Below are 22,402 nucleotides of genomic sequence, written 5' to 3' on the forward strand. Positions count from 1 at the left end.
AACTTCAAATCCGCTTATTTTTTTAATTGGAAAGGGGATCATGTGTCATACCGAAATAACGTGAAATTTTCTGAAATATCACATTTTGAAATCCTTTTTAAGGGATTTTTATTCGTTTTTGAGTGTCTGCATAATATAAAATTACGTACTTAATAATGGTTCTCCTGAACTCGAAAACTGTCAAAGATGTTTGATGTGTTACTTACCCCTATTCTCGTTTGAAAAAAGGTTAGATCAAATATGGCGAATCCAATTTGGCGTACGGGGTATCTAACATGCCTCAGAGATGAAGCACTTTATCTCCTAATAACGCATATGGCTACATTAATGGTCCATGTTTCAACTCAAGCAGAAAATGTAAGTTTTCAATAAAACTTCAAAAAAGCGAACTTCCAGTCTTTATATCGAAAATTAACAGACTATAACTGGGTAAATCTATGCGATATTGAGGATGTCAATACACTAACTAATACGTTTTATGATATTTTGTATAATATTTTGTATGACTGCGTACCACTGAAACGCATCAAGGTACCTAAATATCCTGTGTGGTTCAATGGTGACATTATTAGGAAAATAATGTCAAAATTATATCATTACAAAAAGTGGGGAAAATGTCATTGCAACGCAGAGTATCATGAAGGGAAATACAAGAATCTTAGGAAAGAGATAAAGAAAGGGGTAACAGCAGCGTACAAAGTGTACATCCGTGAGACGGAGGAAAACATAAGGATAGATGTAAATTATGTATGGACTTATATTAGAAATAAAAAGAGGGATTCAGGTAGTGATACTTTTGAATACAACAATGAAATCTTACACAATGGACACGTTATTGTAAATGCATTTACTACCTACTTTCTATCGGTGTACAAAGATTCTTTACAGTACTCTATAGTTGAATCAGATAAGTGCGAAACCGGAGTGCTTTCCCAACTCGATATATCGTATATCGAATTGAATGATATCGAGGAAGCAATTAAAATGTTGAAAGCCAAAAAAGCAGTGAGGATGGACATCATTCCTCCCTATGTGGTCAAGGGGAGTATAATATTCAATAACATTTTAGAACATCACAACTTCCCATCAAAATGGAAAATCACTAAAGTTAATCCCTTCCCAAAAAAAGGCAAATGCAAAGAACGTTGATTGCTTTAGGCCAGTGTAAATTCTCTCAGTTTTTTTGCAAAGTGTTTGAACAAATACTATACGACAGAATAATGGCCAACGTACGACCGGCTATATCTACCATGTAACATGGTTTTATATCGCGGAGGTCGACAATCCCAAACCTTGCCGAATTTGCACATTTTGTAGCTTATGAACTAGACGAAAGGAAACAGGTATCTATGCTGACCTGACCAAGGCGATCGATTCGGTAAATGATGACATTTTACTTCAGGAACTATCGTATTTTAATATATTTGTGAAAACGTAATTATGCTGCTAAAATCTTACCTCATGGACCGAAAGCAATTTGTCAATTATAGAGGATACATATCTCGGGAATACCCTACGCCTTCTGGGGTGCCGCAGGGATCCAATTTGGGCCCACTCATTTTCTTACTCTTTATTAATGACCTCCCGAAAATTATTACGAAATCACGTTGACATATTTGCTGACGATGTAAAAATATTTAGAACAATTTGCTCTGACGAAGACAGCCTTGACTTGCAGGCAGACGTAAATATATTACTACAATGGAGCGAAAATTATAGACTTGTATTCTTGATACATGTCAGGTAATGTATATAACAAACGCTGAAATAAAAAGAAACTTCCAGTGTCAGATGGGAGGAAAACAAATAGCTAAGGTCACTAAATTCACGGATATTGGTATCACGTATGACGCAAATCTATGTTTTAAAGAGCATATGCATCATATCGTTAACCAAGCATATAAGAAATTAGGATTGATAAAAATATGTGGGGAAGATCTAGAAAGTACATCAATATTAATATTTTTTGTATGTCTCCCTAGTACGCTCACTCGTAGAATATGCGTCGGTAATATGGCAGCCCTTGGACAAAAAAAAACAACAACATATGAGGGAAAGAGAAATGATTCAGTCCAAGTTCTTGAGGTTCATAAAGTATAGAGAAGACAAAGTATATCCCAAATTCAATCCGTACTCTGAGCTTGTATCGCAGTTTAACATTGAAAAAATTGAAGAAAAGTTTAATCTTAATTTGATGAGCACGTTATATAAAATTGCAAATAACAAAATAGACTCTATGGGGTTAGTATCTGCATTACAATATCATGTATCTCAAATGAGAAACAGACCGAAACCCGGTTTGTTTCATGTACCAAAATCTAGAACAAATTATGTAAATATATCTCCGATGTGGAGAATGGGTAAAACTTATAATGAAGTAGTAGCAAATGATCCGAGCGTTGATATAAACAGTCTGTCATTTCAATCATTCAAAAGAGTCCTACTGGCTCTTTGGAGAAAGGGGTGAGGGGTTCGTCTGTATAGGAATTAGTGAAACAATTTATGTTATGCACAGATATATGTAATGCACATATATAATTCACAAAATGTATGTATGTCTCAATGGAACAATGTTCTGTGGCATCATTTGTTAAATAAATAAATACATATATAATATCTGGAGAAAATATATGGGTGGTTTCCGACTTTTGGATTGGATTGGAGATAATTTATACAGGGATTGTTTAGAATTTTCTTTGTCGTTCTCGTAAATTGTGTTTATTTTTACGGATGTAGCGTCAACAGATTCTGTGATTTGGATGTCTCACCTCGCATTGACTCTTGTCCCTCACGGCCAAACAGACGGACGGTCCGATAGAGATGTGTTTACCTACTATCTGTTAGGTCTATCAGATTTTTTAATTTGTAGCTTTGAGACACTGATCGTTCATACGGGCTGATGGACTTGGAGAGAAACACTTTACACATTCGCTAATCAGTTTCCTAAAAGGAATATAAAATAATCCAAAAATATAATATAAAAATAATATGGCAATAAATATCGTGTTTAGTAACGTTACAGAAAATCATGAAAAATAAAGTGGGATATTACACAGCCTTTACCCAGCCAGAACTATATTTTTCAACATAGCTTGTTTATTGTGATAAATGTGAGATAAAAGGTAAAGTTCCCCGTGCAGATTGCATCGTGCCATAAAGGCACATTTAGGGGATATAGGTATAGGACCCCTCATATTCTCGAACTCGATCTCGGGCATTTGGAGGTGATGTGATCAGCAGCACGCTGCCTGGTCACCCGCTTGGCAGTTAGACGTCCTGAGGAAAATAACTGCCATTAATTTTTTATCACATCATTCGTAGCATATATTTTGTAATATCAACTTTATAATAAAAGATGTTATGTATTTCGACGTTCACAAGATGGGACGTTTGACATCCAATATACCTACATCACACGATGTAGTTCAAAGTGATTCGAGCGAAGAAACTCAAGGTCGAAATGGAGCAGTGGACATGCTGTGAACAACTTCCACAAATGTTCTCTGGGGCTGCTGTGTTTTTATCAACAACGAAACACAAGACATTAGGTTCCAAGCATGTGTGTGGGTATCACGAATCGAGGCATTGCAATCTGAACTTCTAACCTGTCACGTTTCTCCTTTCCTTCTCAAGTCACAAGGCAGCTGATTCTGATATGCTTACGTCACGGGGAACGACCTACGCTTTTTATTCACGTCTGCTGAAAGGTTTTTGGAAACTATGAATTAAGTTAATGAGAAGCGAAAAATTGAAGGATCGTTTTTGTGATTGGGTGCTTGTTTATTTACTCATCATTGCTTATATGCACAATTAGCTGAATTGGTTGATTGATTGATTTGGTGTTTTAAGTCAACTTTATGCACAGTTACGCTAATCGGGACTGGATCTACAGTTTATCCCTTCTCTCTCTTTCTTTCTCTCTCTCTCTCTCTCTCTCTTTTCTTTCTTTTCTCTTCTCTTTCTTTCATTGAGAGAAAGAGAGGTAGAGAAGTAAAGTGGGATCCGAACCACTATGTGCCAGGGACCCCTTGATGACAAGGCGACGACTCTGCCACTGCGCCATCGAGGAGGCCTCAAAATTAACTGAACAGCGACGAGAGGATGACGTGTATAAAAAGTGAAAATAAAGGGCAGGGAATAAAGCGTCAGCGGCACTATCTCAGCAGTCGCCTGAATAGACTCAACAAGACAACGAGAACTTTTTAGGCTGTCGTGAGATGTGAATCAGTGACCATCCAAATGTAAATATACGTATATCCTTTACCAAGAAAAATGAAAAACGTGATACAACTGATAGCGAGTGGTTGAAGCTGCAATCAAGGTTCCCCGGGACAGATTCCACATTAAACTGTAATTCCAAACACGGTTGAAAATATATGGTAACTAACTTACTCTATTTTATTTACACATACACTGAGGAATTTACGTAGGGGCATCGCCGATAGAACGTTGATCTTGTAATTATAGGTTCCGGGATTTGATTTCTTATGGGGTTACGTTTCAAGTTGTCCTTGTCGCGCTTTGAATTTGTAGCTCCAGTTCGGTCAAAAATAATATGAAATACTGGGAAAATACATCTGCAAGAGTGAAAAAGCAGCATTAGGCTTCTTACTAATTTTCTGGAAGCGCCATTGAATTCATGGCAGAAATAGACGTTATTTAATTTCGTTCACATTAAGACGATCCGATTTTATGATGTTATTTATCTAAATTTAATTTTCCTTCGGTTTCTTCCACACTTTTACGTCAACCATAAAACTTTACGTTATTTTACAGAATGAAATATTCAATGTTTGTTTCGTATGCTCAGATTATAGTATAAAAATTTGGAGCTTAACTCATGGGGGGGGGGGGGTGAGCAGAATATTTTCTTTTTTGCAGCTCATAGAAATATCATCCAGGACTATTTTGATAAATAAGTGTTACATTTGCAAAATCATAAAATTACTGATTACTGTAGTCCTCGGGTTTCAGGAGGTTAACAAAAGTACCATTATCTCTTGAATCTCCATAAACCAAAAAAAATTGGGAGCAAGTGTCTCCTTTGCCCCTGCTAAGTTATAAATGCGTCGCTGAAAACCCATAACAGTTTGAAGAATCAAGGATTCCTTCCAGGTAGGCTGCAACAATGATGAATAAATTGAAACGGGACGGTGCAGGGTACAGGTATCTGGATAACTTAGTGGTAGCAACTGTCGTCTTTGACTGTCTCTAAGTCATCGAGCAACTTGGCAACAATACGAGGGTCCCTATTTATATTTTGAGCCTAACAATGAAAAAACAAGAATTTGGCATTGAAAACTGCTTTATTGTTTTTCGAAGTATTCTCCTTTATGGACAATACACTTTTGCATTCGTTCGAACCATTTGTCAAAGCAGTTTTTCCAATCTTCTTGAGACACCTCCATAATATGGTTTTTGAACGCATCAACGGCGTCTTCCGCCGACGAAAATCGTTGTCCACGCAATTTATTCTTGACATTCGGGAACAAGAAGAAGTCATTGAGTGCCAAATCAGGACTGTACGGCGGATGACCCATCAATTCGATTTTTGACTGTTCATAAAGTCGGTTGTTAGACGAGATGTGTGACAGCTGGCATTGTCTTGATGAAGAATGATCCGACGGCGTTTGTTTGTTTTCCGTATTTGACCGAAGACCTCTGGCAAACAAATTGTTGTGTACCATTCAGAGTTGACCGTTCTACGTTCCTCTAAAGGCACAGTTGCCACATGATCAGTTTTCCCGAAAAACGAAAAAACAGGCGACCATTTGTTTCGATGTGCTTCGAGCTCGAAAAACTTTTGTTGGATTGGGTTCATCTTGAAACACCCATACAGTCGACTGCTGTTTACGTTCCGGCTCATATGCATATATCCATGATTCGTCACCTGATAAAATCTTATATATGTCTTTTGAAGCACCACGATTGTATTTATTGAGCATTTGTTTGCACCAATTGACGCGAGCGTCTTTTTGAGTTTTTGTCAAATTGTGTGGGATCCAACGAGAACATACCTTTCTCACAGCTAAATGATCATGTAATATTTTATATATGCTGGTGGAACTAATGTCTATGGTTGCCTCAATCTCACAGTATGTCACATGACGATCTTGCAGTATTAGGTTTTGCACAGCATCAATGTTTTCTTGAACAACAACTGATTTTGGACGACCTTCGCGAATCTCGTCGGTGAGCGAATGGCGGCCACGATTAAATTCATTATACCAGCGTCTCACAGTGGCAAAGGATGGGACTTCATCGCCAAATGTGGAAGAAAGTTGATCGATGCACTCTTGTCTTGATAATCCACGTCGAAAATCGTAAAAATTCATCGCACGAAAATGTTCACGAGTTAATTCCATTTTATTGTTGTCGCGCAATCTCCAAGGCAACATAAACAACACAAATCAAGCTATTGACAAAACGTTTGAAGTACGTTATGGTCAATAATGCCAGACGATTACGTGCAAACGTCAAATCGCACCTAACTTCAATCAATGTTGCCAAGGCTCAAAATATAAATAGTGGCCCTCGTATTAAACGTACAATAGCATTGTTACATTCAAAAAGGCATATGTGAAAATATATAAATTCTATTCACATTTGTACATCACATAAATTGGTATTGATTTTTTGATTGATTTAATTTATTTGACTTCGCGTTTTGTGCCTCTAGGCTAATTTGCGAAGATGGGGATGAGTGATGAAATGATGAAATTGATGAATGGACATTCACAAACAACCAACCGACCGGGATTCGAACCCGGGACCCTTGGCGTCGCAGCGCGATGTGCTAACCACTCGGCCACAGGGTCGGGCAAAAAAAATTGGTATTGAATTTAATTGATAGTATTTATGTGCAGAGAATGTTCTGAGAAAGTTCAAATTCGATAGCCCCCTTAAACACACCAGTACCTTCAACAAAACGATTTTTCTAGAATTGGTCTAATTACTTTTGGGACAGAACTTGCATAATATATAGGCTGTGTCCTAGAGAACAGTAAGTTTACAGTCAAGAAACAAAGAACAAAATAGGTATTAACGTTGTTCTTCACTCGTTTTTAAGTCTGTGGTTTTACTCCCTACACATCGCAGTAATTAAGTACCAAAAGAAGTTTCTTCACTTCAACTGAATCTTAATCTTTTCTCGCTATCGAGGTTGCATCAAAGAGAAATAAGTGGAAAAAATAACTGAACAACATGTATTTACCCGTGATAGGGCCTCTCTAACTTTTCACTTTTAACGGACGTCTTGTTAGCTCATGACTTTCTTTTGACACTAACACTAACATTAAGGCACACGAAACACAATGTAACCTATCCAAACAAAACATTACAAAACCAATTACACACTTATGTGATTTTGTATCTGTATTCATAAATATTATTAATGTTGAACACTAACACACATTTACCTTCTACTATTATTAACGTTTATTTTAATCTTACTTATCTCCTCGTAGAATGCTGTAAAATCAACGTTGTTCAGGAAAACCGAACAAATTTGGTTCTTTATGCCAATGTCGCAGTGAGTTACTGTAAACAAAAAAAATAAGGAAAATAAAGGATGAATCAAAAAGGGAATCCGTAAAAGAAATATCGCGGAACTCACGCCCTGAGTTAATTTTAAGGTACCAGGGCATAAGAAAATACCTCCGAAAGTATAGTGTTCCCCTCTTTTTCCTTCTGATAATTCTAAACCCCTCAAAATACTCGATCATCTGTAAAAGTAAAGGTTGAGCAATGTTCCGCAACCTTCTTGTCCTCGCAGAATACCATAAATTATCCAGTATTGAACACGGCACATCATAAAATTTATTTATCTAAAAAACATACATTACGGCACTGTTGATATAAATTAAAAGTTTAGGAATGAGTTACAATATAATCAGTTAAAAATACTACTACTACTACTACTACTACTACTACTACAACTACTACTACTACTACTAATAATAATAATAATAATAATAATAATACAATTCACTGCACTCATAGGTACTTTTGGTATTATTATTATTATTATTATTGAAACGATTCATGCAGCTGATTATATGGATCCGAAACGCCTGTAGAGATTATGTATGTGTAATAACAAACTGACCCTTGCCATCAAGGCATGCCATGAAGGAGTAAAGTGGGTGTGGAGTTTGGACCCTACACTTTCTTGATCACGGTCGAAGGTGGGGGTGAAGTGATCAGCACCACGTCCATGGCCACCTTCTTTAGCCAAAAGTTTTCTCCAGGTACCAACTTTATACGACGCTGGGTGGGCGCCAGAACCGCTTGAACAGGTGGAAAATATACTGGTTCTCCCCCGCTGGGGATCGAACCCGGATCTCTCGCATGGTAGTCAGATTAAATAATTTACATTCAATTTGTTACTACAAGAAAAGTTCGCAGTACACCCGTGACCTTGTGGAGGAACACCGGTTGCGAAACATAGATTTAGATAGAGGGTAATGGCGCCAAATAATAAGAATTAAAAGTATTTCAGAAATCGAATTCCAGAAAGCTCTGGGGTAAAAAGTGACCTTCAGCCAGACACTGTCTCAACCTCTCCTGACGAGCGCCGATACACCTTCAATATCTTGGCCTTTGACCGGGAGGTGATTCTCCGGTACCCACAAGGTCTACTCGGAAAGAAATCGTGTGTATGCGCTCCCCCTCTCACCGCACCACCACCCGAAACCTCCCGCCTTACTCCACTTCCCCCCGGGTACCGACAAGGGCGATAAAACCAGAGCGTGTGGGTGTGTAACGCGGACGCGATTTTTCTGCCACCTGGTGTGGAAAATAGTAAGCTCATCCCACACGTTGCATTGAAATTTGCCACCCTATGGGGACACGTGAAAAACAAATTTTCCCAAGTAAGGATGCTATCCATCAGGTTCTTGCAAGTATTTCCTATTAGGTAATTCCATTATCATTCCTCAAAAATTCAAGGGCAGTGATCCGAGGCTTCTAAATATATTTTCGTAACGATTTCCTTGTGGGGACCGGATTTTGGTCCCCACAAGTCGGTGCGGTCCCCATAAGGTGGATTCACAACTGACGAGTGTCCCCATAAGGTAGCATCTGCAAAAGCACATATTTATATATGCATACACATCTATAATGTCTGTGTGTGTGTGAGAGAGAGATTCTTGATATCATGTTGACAAAGTCACATATAAGAGCCTAGAGAGTGATTCAATAGTCCCTTAACACTCCCTATAAATAGTAAAGGAGTTAGGTTGGGCCCGACCCTGTTGCCGAGTGGTTAGCACATCGCGCTGCGACGCCAAGGGTCCCGGGTTCGAATCCCGGTCGGGCTTGGTTGTTTGTGAATGTCCATTCATCAATTTCATCATTTCATCACTTATCCCCATCTTCGCAAATTAGCCAAGAGGCACAAAACGCGAAGTAAAATAAACTAAATCTAATCAAAATCAAATCAAGTTAGGTTGGGTACAATTGGTCATGATAGAAACAGGTTAGGTTTAGGGGGAACCACATTGGTGTGTCCCAAGCAAATGTCCGCCATATTGAATTCAACTCAAAATTTTTAAATGGGAAGGGGGTGAAGTGATATATATATATATATATACGTATATATATATATATATATATATATATATATATATATATATATATATATATATTACAATTGACATAAAGGAGTGTCATTCATATATATATATATATATATATATATATATATATATATATATATATATATATATATATGAATGACACTGTTTTCCCACGCTTGGAAAATCACACATTTGTACAATCATACAATCTTTCCTGATTAGAGATAAGTTGAAGAAACCTTCACCACTGCACTTCTTGTGAAATTGTAGCCTGATTTGATTCTAGTCTGACTGAAACGCGGGAAAACCGGAGTAGGTGATCTAAGGTAGGAAGTTTTCCGGCTTTGTCCACGCATAAAGCGGCTCCAGGGTTCACCCAGCCTCAAATCAAATGGTACCGGGTCGGTGGAGCGGGGTGCTGATCACATCAGCTCGAAGATGGCCGACATCGAAAATATGTGGGGCTGTATAGCGTAAATGTGCCTTCAAGGCACGGTGCTATATGGACAGGGAACTTTAACTTTAGTCTTGCCTATATATATTGTATTCGTTTCTGTACTCCTGAGTAAATACGTTTATTTTTCACATATGTATTTTCAAACCCTCTATTATGCCAATGGCTGAGGCCCCCCTAAAGGCTTACTTGTCTCTGGCCCCCTTGCACTGCGGGGTTTTGCGGTTTGTAGATCAGCACTGGGGGCATGGTATGTTTCTTTATGTCATTTGTAAGTTGTGCTGTATGACATCAAAGTTGTAAAGTACCTTTAGGGACACCCTGTATGAGGGAACAATAATGATTACTTGAGTCTGTATTATCTTTATGTTTCTTACATTTAATCACAAACTTGTCCATATTTATGAATTGCTCACACAAAGACCTTTGCTCACTGCATATATATATATATATATATATATATATATATATATATATATATTTAAAAAAAAATCAACAATCTAAGTTAGAAGAAAGTTGAACAATACTTTTTGTGCCTCGTAGCAACAACTAGGAAAACAATTGCCTTGACAATTACACATAACAATTCCCAATATCCATTCAAAATTTTTAAACGACTATTAATGGTTGATTCTTAGTTAATAATTAAGGATGAATATTGCAGGGGGAGGGGCCAAAACGGTATTCTTCCCCGTTGATGTTTTTTGGGGGGGCAGAAAATGCCTTGCTCCTCTCCCAAAGTCGACGCCCATGATCGAGTAAATGTGTGCGATAGGATAATTACACGGAAAGATTGATTGATTGTTAGATGGATTTGGCTTACTTTACTTCGCTTTCCTGCCACTTTTGGCTAATCGCGAAAACGTGGATGAATGATGAAATTGATGAAGGGACATTCAGAAAGAGAACATCATTGCCCAGGCAGGGATTCAAACCCCTGACCTCTGGACAAGACACTATGGTTTTATTCCCAAGCGATCATTTCTGTAAATGAACCTTAGAATTGTAATGCTTTGCCTTGAAAGAGATCATTTCCCTCCAATTTCTAATTCAACAATGTTCACGGAATGAGGGACACAATGGTGGAAACTTCGTGGAAATTGTTTAGAAGCAAGCTACAGGTCCCAATCAATCGTTTTCCACGCAGCATTTTCTACATCAGTTTCGTTAGAATTAATCTGAATTTCATAGTGATTTTTTCATTTCACGTGCTTCAAAAAATGAAAACTGGAAGGGAACATTTAGTTTAATTTCAATGAATTGATTTGGAGAAACATCCACGTACAACGACATTTATACATAGTGTAGCAACCAGTGAAAAAGGAATTAGGAGGCCGCTGTATGTGAAGTATTACCAGAAACCCTACATGGGAATCTTAAATAAAGCGGGATCTGTTTCTAACTACACCTATTTTATCATTTTCATCCTGACGAATAATAGCCATAAAGCCAGAGATCTAAAATTTAAAACGTTTTAAGGCAGAAAGTTCTTAGAACGAGTTTTCTCGTCAATTTACGAGCTACATAAAGTTAACCAATCCCCTTTTCGAACGGCTCTTGTTACAAAACTACAGCAGTAGTTACGGTAGAGATCAGTACTATAACTTTCCCATTTTCAGCGGGCGGCTGGGAAACAACGAATCGGTGATCAGTTGAATAATCTTTGACAAACATCGGACATTTTCGTGTCATAAAGCAGAGAACGTTGCTGGCGGAACGAAACAAATGAGTGTGGGATGTTGCCAAACATACAGTTAAACAAGAGAGAGATAGAGAGTTGATCAACACCGTTACTGGATTAAAAGTTGCACAATAGTACACAAAGCACGGCCAATTAGTACACAAAACAGCCAAATACTGTACAAACAAACTAATAAAAATAACTGACAAAAACTTGCTACGTTTGGCAATGTTGTAATGGGAGAGCGATGTTACCCCTACAACATGACAGATACCTCTCTACGAGCATGACTTTCCTGTCATCGTCAAGTAAGGACTCTCCTATAGGAACACCACCTTATCGTATTCAAGTATTCAGGATGCTCCTATACGACGGCCTCTTTCCCAACTGGACATTTTGTGGACATAATTAGAAACTGATATTAATTATATTTTGCTAAATAACTAACGCTGCAAATATTAAGGAATATTATGATTTCAGAAGATTACTAAAAATTAAAGAATAGTTATGATATATTACTTATAAATTATGGAAAGCCAAAAAGGCAAAAATCCAAATTATTGCCTTAACAACCCTCAGACAGTTGAAGACTACATGGCAACCAAATCAACAAACTCCTGTTTTAAAAGCGCTGAAATTTGACAGAAACATTGAGACATATAGGGTCTTAACCCGTGTGCACTCCGCTCCAACAGTCCCGCCAACTGGGTCTTAACCCATTGGACAAAGACTTAGCTGTCTGAGGATCACTTCGGAAACTTGAAAGGGGGAGAGGTCTTCACCTAAAACCAACCAAGACCTTCCGTTTGATAATCACCAGAAGAGTCAGCAATAAGGCGACCCAATGTCTTAACCCAGGTACCTAATCCTCACCGCTAACAATATGTTTAATCTTTCCACAGCATAAAGTAAATTTACGCAAGCTACGTTCTTGGAATAGCGGTAATACATGCGCTGGTGACGTCAAGATACCGAATTGATCAGAAAAAGCCGCAACGCAATACAAAATTATCGTGAAGAATAAATAATTCGATAATAGAATACAATCTGTTCGAGGATAGAACGGATAGATTCCGACCTGTATAAGAAAACTAGTCCGATATAAAAGGTAACGATGTGGTGTTTAAAGAAGCCGGACGCGGGTACGTGACAAACGTTTGCTTCGCAACTGAGATTGTTGACACTCATCGAGCTACATACACCCGAAGATGATTAGTGGACAGATAGAGCTATAGGGCAGGCGCCAGATGGGCCCGTAAACAGTATATCGTATCGCTAAGAATGGGCAAATTTTGCCGAGTTTTCTGTAAAATTGGAACGGTCCTTGTCCCAAAAGTATAGCAACACTAACGAAACTCCTTACGGTAGAAACCAGTAGTAACGTGACACTAAAAATTGACAAACTTTTGTAAATGTTATGGACAATGGACGGATTAACTTCACAGAATTTATTTTTGTTAAATGTTTTAACAGGCATATACAGGTCACCCTCAATGAGGAATTGTTTGAGTAACGCGCTACAAAATCATATGTTCCAGGATCGAGCCCTGCGTGGCTCCCATCGTCCAATTCATTAATACCCAATTGGTAGAAAAGCGACGAAGGAGAAAAGTGCGTATATCCCTAATTACAACTAGCGTAATGAAACGCCTATGCATTGGGATAGTTGTGTGCGTGCATTTGATACAGTTGTAGTAGGCTTGTTGTACCAGGAAATTCGTCACGCTTTTGTTTTGTTTAATTTGTTCGTGAGTGATGCTCTAACAAGAGGGTAGTTCGGAAATCAACATTCACGTGTAAAAAGAAAACGTCGAGAAGGAACAGTAAGAACCTGGAATGTGGTCACATGATTCTGACGTACATTTCCCTGATTTTTTTACTCCGCAAATGGACATTTCCACTTTTGACATGAAAAACGTTTTAAATCCATTCATTTTACGGATAATGACACAAAAATGAGATGCGCGAAATATCTCGGCAATATTTGTTTTGGTGCTCGAGAAACACGCCTTTGAACACCGCTGAAATTCACCTCCTACGTCACTGATTGGAAAACGTCCTCTGCACAGACTAGAGATCCTCTGACGACATCACTTAGATATGCGTGCAGACAGGACTTCTGCTCGTCCCGTAAACCTAGCATGGGCCGTGAAAGCGACAGCAAAGTCATTTGTTACTGTATAAAACAAGTATCTTATAACTTCCAGTGCAAAAATGTGTGCTCCATGGAGATGAATTATGTCCTAACAGTATAGTAGTATTTACTATAATTCAGCCACTCGATAGAGGATTTTCCCATTAGGCTGACAAAGCAAAACTGGTAACAGATCAACGGCTGAACTTCTTAACAGCCTTGTTCATTGCCAATCATTGGTTCTGACTGGCAATAACGTATTGTTACAAAAATGCCTTTTCTAGAATTACATTTATTTTCGTCATAATATTTTCTTTGCAAATTTTAAAATGACAATATGTTTAGAACAGTCTTGTTTACAACACAATTTCTGCAATATAAGAGGCGATACGGTATAAAAAGGTACATCCAACGGCGAGAGAAACAGTAGGCGAATTGTCCATCACCATTTTTATTCGGTCTGTATTACACAATGTGATGAAAATGAATTGAAATAAATACGTTACTAACCAGAGGGTAATAACTACTTCGAATCAACATAAATTCATTCCTTAAAACAACACAGGATGTAGAATAAAAAAAGTAATGAAAATAGCGATGAACAATTTGCCTACCATTATCTTTGCCGTTGACTGTACGCGGAGGTTTTAAATTTCCTGCAGTAAACGACAGTTTTCTTCAATTAATATATATATATATATATATATATATTGCAAATTTATGCATCATCTGAGACCATGGACACGATCTGCAATGAACAAAAAGAAAAAAAATCCCAGTAAATCAGGAGCAAGACAATGGTATTCAACACAACAATAATATATTGGTGTAATATTATGTTATGCCACAAAACTACTGGAATGACTATATAAAAAACCCAATAATACATACACTTTCTTCGTCATCTGTGGAACTCCCACTGTTTGATGGTTTGTATGATGCTTCACTATCTTCCAAATCACATTCTTCTTCCGGAAATTCACTTTCTAATTGCTCCGATAGATGCACACCCTTCACTGAATTGGCGGCCTTCTTGCCCTGTGGGTTACCACTATCTTGCTACGAAAAAGTGATGATGGTATAAATTAGTACACGATAGAAAATGTAGATGCCAGTGTCGGATGCGAACTCTGACAATGCCGGATGAAAGGTAGGATCATGTAAGTTTGCAAAACAACCATAACTTATTTTTTGTTAATTTGTGGGTTCCCATTATCTTGCACCAAGGGACAGAATTGTATTTTGCAAATCATTTTGCAGGGTGTCGTCGCCCCCTTGCCCCTCCACTTAGGGATGTCCATGCAATTGGATAAACGGTCAAACAAACACCCATAAGATATTGGAGGACATAATGGTAAGGATTTCAAATAATATCACTTTCATTCACACGCTCTCCTCAGTCCTCCCCCCTTTTCTTTACTATAGTAGTTCTGCCGATTAAAAAATACATTTCAATAAAGAAGAGCACAGAAAAGGAACCCCGTGTGTTTCATCTGAGCTTGTTTCTACCTGCGAAGTTCCTTTTATAGTTATTCTCACGTTACGAAAACATGTCACAGTAAGTGTTAAAAGTGAATAACCATACCATCTCTCACTCACTTGTTGTTCCACTACTGTATTGTTGTTATAAATAGAGTTGCGCGCATTTCTCTGTGGAAAACCGCCACAACAATACGGCAAGCAGAAACAAAGCACCGTCGCTCTCTCTCGCAGGTACTTGGGAGTGAACGACGACTGCGAGCGGAAACTGCTGGAGCAACACACGGAAAGCTCACGACTCCGAGGAACGAGGAACGACCACAGAGGAACTGCTCGTTCACCCCGAAGGAGCGGGCAGTTCACAGCTCCCAAGAGGGAGTCAAACGACCCATCACTAATATCCAGTTTTTGAAGGGGCTCGTAGCTTCGAAACAAGGAGTGAAACAAACAAATAAAAATAATAACATTTAGAAAAGTTTTTGTCTTTATAATCCCTATGCACTGTGAAGGTTTGTGCGATAACACTGTGCATACGTTGTAAATTCTATATTTTTCGAGACTTGAGACGAAAACGAGACGGATGTTTATAAATCGAGACGAGATTGTCAACGAGACATTTACAAATAAACACGAGACAGACATTTACAACTCTCAACTCTCGTCTCGATAGGATCCCTAGTGGTGATGTCGTGAACCAACCAATTAATGTGATCCGGGAAAAGAAATGAGGAGGCTCTTTTTCGCAGTACAAAATTCAAAATGTATCGTACCATTTCAGAATGCGGTATAATGTTATACACATTATTTCGTTGGAATAATTATATATAAACCAAGTATTGATATGTACTGTGCAACTGATGTAATCTTCTCAGTGTAATTTCTCTTATCTTCACAAAAATATTTGATCATAATTTGTGCAACGGAAATGAAACACAAACTGAAATTGCTTTATGGAAAGGAAAGTAAAATAGGCTTTATAAATAAAGTGAAGAATGTGAAAATTCTTATTTTGTACTACATAGTTAACCGTAAATTTCGATAAATTACGTTAAAATATATTTTGAAAATTTGGTCAGTAACCAATTTGTCAAGCAATATTTTTCGCATGACCTGAGAACACGTATGCAGCTGAACCTTTTCATTTATCTTGCACGTGAGAAACAGGGATATTTTTTTAGAAGTATGATCATTACAAAGCATAGCTTTCCCTTCCATTATATCGCTCTCCTTCCTCTATTATCTAAGTCTGTACAGATTTGTAAAACTGCTGCACACGTTGGCTCTCCGTGGCTACCCCCAGAAACTGGACGCTCGAAGCTGACGACAAACGAGCTCTCTAAGTAGTGACTTATTAACATGGCGGGGCGTGTTTTTAGCGCAACGCTAGCCTCGTAACTTTGGAAGACTCGTATTTGCCTTCAACTGAACGCAGAGAAACGCGAGAACTTGCAGGAATCATTTTTCCAGGGTGTAGTTTTTAAAATTGCTGTAAAAAAATTGAGTGGAAATGTCCATAAGGAAGTGCTCGTAATGAGTGGTGGGAATGGATAGAATAACATGGGTGATAAATGTGCTGTGAATCCTAGAAAGAAGTTTCTTGCAAATGGAAAAATCTCTACTGCAGCGGTTTCGTTAGGAGAAGTCAGGACACCCATCCTACATATCACACCTTATTTCTAATGATGTCCATTATCCCTCTCACATGAAGTTCTGCCAAGAATATCGTCATTGGAACCAAAAATAAAGTGCTAACGGGTGGTGTGTCAGGCGGGTACTTTTTCTGATCTAGACATATTTAAAAATTGTCCCAATGTATACCAAAAGGCTTCATCTCACAAAGCGATTGTGCTGAGAAGTAACCTATACCCTGTCCAGGTATCTCTGCAGCAAGACCACGCATAACGTCAGAGAAGGGAAGAAAATCGAGCGGGCAGAGCGAAGAAGTACACGCTGCTCGAAGCCTGGTAACTTCAGTCGCTTTCCCCCTCTTCACGCAATACAGTTTCCTCCCGCGAGTTCATTGGTGGAGCCGTCTCTTGTCACCACTTGCGCAGAGACTTGTTTTCGTTCGCCTGCTCCAGGGATATCTGAGACAGGGTATCGATAACTTTTGCAAACCAGGCAAGATTTTTCATTCGTTAATATTTTCTTTCCCGCCATAGGCCGATCATTTCCGAATAACCCTCGTATATGGAGACGTTATGGGGGCTTGCGTGTGGTATATTAACAAAGCGAGTCGCATCGAGAGGAAGTATATCATAATTGTGTGTAAAAAAAATCTTAATTATGCGTGCATCTACGCACAAAACCTCAGCTTACACAATCATACTATACATTAATGAGCATGCGTGTGAACCAGGCTTATACAAGCATTTATATATATATATATATAAAGAAACTTGTCAGAGGTCAAGAAAGACCCTCATTACTAACAGTTATTATTGCCGTATAAACTGATTTTCATCACCAAGAGGTTGGGTAATTTTGTAAAAATTGCTCTTAACAACGGCCCAAGGAAAAGTTAATTTTCTTAAAAAAGGAATTTCACATTTTTTTTATTGGTTTGTCTTTCTTCTTGTATTAAGCTTTCCTCCTCTTTACTGTAGTGTAGCAATACTCATACGTTTTGATTGCCGAGACGAATTTGGAAGTTTCTAATAAATGATTCTGCTGGTGAGTACTGTATATCGCACTGCAAAAATAGTGATACTTATAATAAGACCTCGGATTTTAGGTTTTATACCTATTTTTTCCTTTAAAGGTATATGAGAAATAATAAGCTATGTCAGCGTTTCGTTAAAAAATGTAGCAACTGATGAAGTTTTATAGTACTTAAAAAACCTACAATTTGCTTGTTAGAACCTATTTTAGGTTTATGTTTAGATTTAGCCTATTTTTAGGTTTCTATATATTTTTAAAGTTTTACAGAATTTTTATGTCACACAGAGGCATTTGCTTTGTTTGGTAACGAACAATTCAATGACGAACGTGTTTGAAACGTACTCTCTGTCGATTTCCCTTCCTCCAAGTCCATGGTGATTTTTCAAAGCTCTAAACATGAAGCAAGATGTCTGGTGCCACTGATACCTGTACCTCGGATATGTGTGGTCTTGCTCACTTTCGCGTCACTTCGGTGCTTTGTGGCATTCACGCCTTGCATACTAACATTTCAGCATTGAAGTTTGCACCACTGACTACGTTATTGTCGAAAGATTATTTTCAGGATATAAGATGATCCTCACAGACAAAATTGAGGAGTTTGACTGTGAATAATATGAAAAAAGATTGTTGCCTAACTATACGACGAAGAGTGGATTTTAATAGCAAATTTCCAATCGTAAGTTCTGCCATCGCTCTAGGGTTAGGCAACAAATAAAGTTATGCAAGATAGTGTGTATTCAAGGATATGGTAGGTGTCCCATTTTCATTGCTGGTGACTATACCTAATCAACATTTTTCAGGAATTTTGAACTATGATATGTTTTCTTTTAACTTACTTCAGGATTTTTCGAGCTTAAGTATAGATTTTTAGGACCTATTTTAGGGTTTTTAGAACCTATCTTAGAATTTTCAGAGCCTATTTTATGAACCTACCGGTCAAAGCACACTTTTTAGAACCTAAAAACCGAGGTTTACTTTTAATGCAGTAATATATAAGTCAGCTTTCAGAACAAAGTGACATGGGGTTTTCACACTTAAGCGACACAATACAAAATCATGCACATAAGCGACCAACTGACCGAGGCGACACTAGCATCACTTAGATTTGATTTCGGTTAAGTTTATTCCTTACGGTTCGTTTCAAGCGACATGTTTCGCTTACATCTGAAAGTCCTTAAGAAGTGCTTCTTAAGAAATTTTTAAGTTCTTTGGTACCGTAAAAAATCAAACTTTCATAGAATAAATTCTACAGTCATTTTCTGGTGAAAATTTCTAGCCTATGGTTTACATTGTATTGAGTTTCTTTTGAACTTTTACTATGCCGTGTTTGACTGACGGAAGTTCTGGCGATGTGGTGGTCACATCAGGAAAATCGTCAGTTTACTGGTAGAGTTTGATGTGCAGGATTTATGGAAACATTCCACGAAGTGTTAGCAAGTGAAAAATGTTTATTGAAATTATTATTGGAGAGGTTGAAAGGCTTGGGTTAACCATGTTTTGGATCAGAGGGATGCTTGTGGTGAGTTTGAAAACCTGTTTCTAAAGCTATTGGAACAACTGCTACTTTTCTGACCCTTCTGGTTAATCACAAATGCTAGAATGAATCGTCAGTAGATGAACTGACGAAGGAATTCTCACAAGAGAACATCCACGCCTAATCCCGGACTTAAATGTATTATTTTACTTGAAGTTCTTAATCAGTGTTTGAAACAGGCTTACACCCTGTATTTATTGATTGATTGATTTGGTTTATTTTACTTCGCTTTTGTGCCACTTCTTCCAAATCGCGAATATGAGGATGAAATTGACGAAGTGAAATAAAAGCGAAGACGACCATAAACCAACTGTCTGTCTTCAGGCGTTAGATATCGCACGAGTTCAGTTCCAGCAGCCAGTGTTTAGCCTCCACTAAATACCGGAGTCGCTACCTTTGTTCGCAATAATGCTATGGCATCCTCGATGTTGAAGCCTGTTGTTTCTACTAGTGCGGTTTGTTCTTGCAGAAGTGTGACCTGGGTTTGGACCTGTGCAACTTCTTTCATCAACTTTTGCCCCATGGCGGAGCTCCTATTGAACTCAGGGAGTGTATTTTGTCAAAGATCTGGGTCATTTATTATTTCTTTTGTTATTATTTTTGAGATGACAATTGGAGGTTTTGAAGTGGGTGTTGACATAAAGACAATGGTGTGTGGAAGTAACGCATTGCATCTTCTGGCGCCATCAATGCTAAAAAGCCTATTATTCTGGTTTCCAATTCAGACTAAGGCACTGTTGTTAGTTTTTATTGAGATAAATATTGCAACATGCCCTTGGTGGATGATCGTTGAATCGTCGAATCCCAGATTTCTTTGTTACACCATTGGTGAATAACCAGATGGTGACATGTAAGCTGTCAAAGCCCACAGCAACGCCTACCTATGTCCAAGTAACATGACAGCCGTGAGAGAAGAAGTACAAAGAAAAATATATAAAAAAGACATCCCAAGAAAAGGAGGTACGGACAAAACACCAACTAGAATTCAAGGCAACAGAAGTTGTCCAAGCTTCAAAACACTTTCAGCCCGCCATGATAAGTCTTGATCTTGCAACGCCTTTGTTGTTTGTGATCACAGATGATGCAGAAAGTATCATTATCAAATAATACTCGCAATTGAATTCCCCAATACAATTTGTTATCCATCAACTTATACCACTGAGAGTATGCATTAAGTTGTATATTTGGATTAGTTATTTATATGCTACAGTGCCAAGAGTTCCTCATCGACTGTACAAGATTACAACAAGTAAAATATCTGAAGTCATTACAGGCATATATGAAACGTTTTTATATTAGATGTGTTTCTCATATTTTGTCTTCTTTTTCTCAGGATACAAAAATGATATATATCTTTTGGAGTCTACTTGTAGTCGCTGTAACCTTGTATATCTTCCTAGATTACAGACGTCTTAAAGGGCTTCCACCAGGTAAATTTATTTATTTATTTGAGAAACCTGAATACAGAGAGAATCCATTTTATATCAGGATAAGAACAGCGAGAAAAATATGAATTAACAAATGAGAAGCACGCACACATATGTAACAAAAAATTAAACAATAATAATAAAACAATAACTAGGGTATAACAAATATGAATTTCTCTTCAGCTGCAATAATTACTAAATAATAATAATAATGTCTATTTATGTTTCGTATCATTTGTTCTAACCAAAGCGCTCAAATAACATCAGATTTGATAATTTTGGTGTTTTTTTCCCACAACTAAGAAATAAAAGGTGCCAATATATAATTTTTTTGCAGTGTAGCTAATTAACGTCAATAACTCAACTTGTTTTCCTCAAAGAATTCGACGTGTTTTCGCATGCAACGTGTATAACAGAAACAAAGAAAATATTAGTCTCTCATTTCCATTCTTACAAAGTGGTTTCTACATTATAAACGCCGATTTGAATTCCGGCCTTGACATGTGTGTTTTTGTTAATACAGTAAAACCTCGTTAATCTGGACTAATAGGGGAGAAATGTTGACCGGTTTAACTAAAGTCCGGATTCACTGAAATAATCTAAATTAACAGTAGAAAGTGCATTAAAACTCCGTTTATAGTAACAAAACACGTTTATTATAGTGTATTTACAGTTCAAAGGCCTAAATACACTATACAGTACAGTAAAATGTAAAGCAATACAATGCAATACAATGGAGTCCGTTACGGAGCCTAATGACGAATGCGACTGTTGACTTCTAGCCACATTTAAAACCTTGCATTCTGTTTTTTTTCTTCCTGTCCGGATTAAGCGACGTCCGGCTTATCGGGGTCCGGATTAACGATATTTTACTGTATAAGATTCTATTTTTATATTCTTACGTCATTTTGCAAACCGATTCTACGCTGCATGTTTTCGCGGACCAAAAGTATTGCATCTCTCATATTTTTAGAAATAGGAATTTGCAAATACTATCGCTTTACTTAGAAAGCAATATATTTTCTTTGAAAACGACTCTGAATCATTTACATCATGTCCAATCTAATTTCCAACACAAATCACCCCATCCTGCATAACCACTGGCAATTCTGGTACCAAAAAATAAGAGGGTTCAAAATCAGATTCATTTTTCCAAAATACAGTTTAAAAGTTCATAATTCTCGTCATCATGTGTTCAAAAGAGCCCATAAATGTGGCAAACGTTACTATACAAAAACTGAGATTTTAAAACCTGTATCTATCGTATAACGTTTTGATATACTAGTTCGCACGGACGACACTAGAGATGGTACGGAATTGAGAGATTTCTTGCTTGAGCGAATAACGCTCGAACAGACAAAACGAGCGGCATACTCTCGAAGCTCAGTAGTACGCATATAACCGTAATTTGTCTGTGTTAGTTGGCCCTCAAATATGGAACGTGAGGAGAAAGA

The 22,402-nt window shown here is 37.7% G+C and overlaps 1 protein-coding gene across 1 annotated transcript in view; it reads right to left on the minus strand.

Annotated features, from left to right (window-relative positions):
• Positions 1–20,044, minus strand: part of LOC145991765 (methyl farnesoate epoxidase-like) — a 143,558-nt gene extending 123,514 nt beyond the window's left edge. Inside the window, exons 1-2 of the mRNA XM_083127817.1 lie at positions 19,904–20,044; positions 14,735–14,906 (exon numbers count right to left, since the gene is read on the minus strand). Of these exons, the coding sequence (XP_082983943.1) occupies positions 14,735–14,906; positions 19,904–20,044 (313 nt within the window). The remainder of the gene's footprint in view (positions 1–14,734; positions 14,907–19,903) is intronic.
• Positions 20,045–22,402: the final 2,358 nt, after the last annotated feature.

Source organism: Lepisma saccharinum, chromosome 8 (assembly GCF_977018435.1).
Source record: "Lepisma saccharinum chromosome 8, izLepSacc3.1, whole genome shotgun sequence".
Lineage (NCBI taxonomy): Eukaryota > Metazoa > Arthropoda > Insecta > Zygentoma > Lepismatidae > Lepisma > Lepisma saccharinum.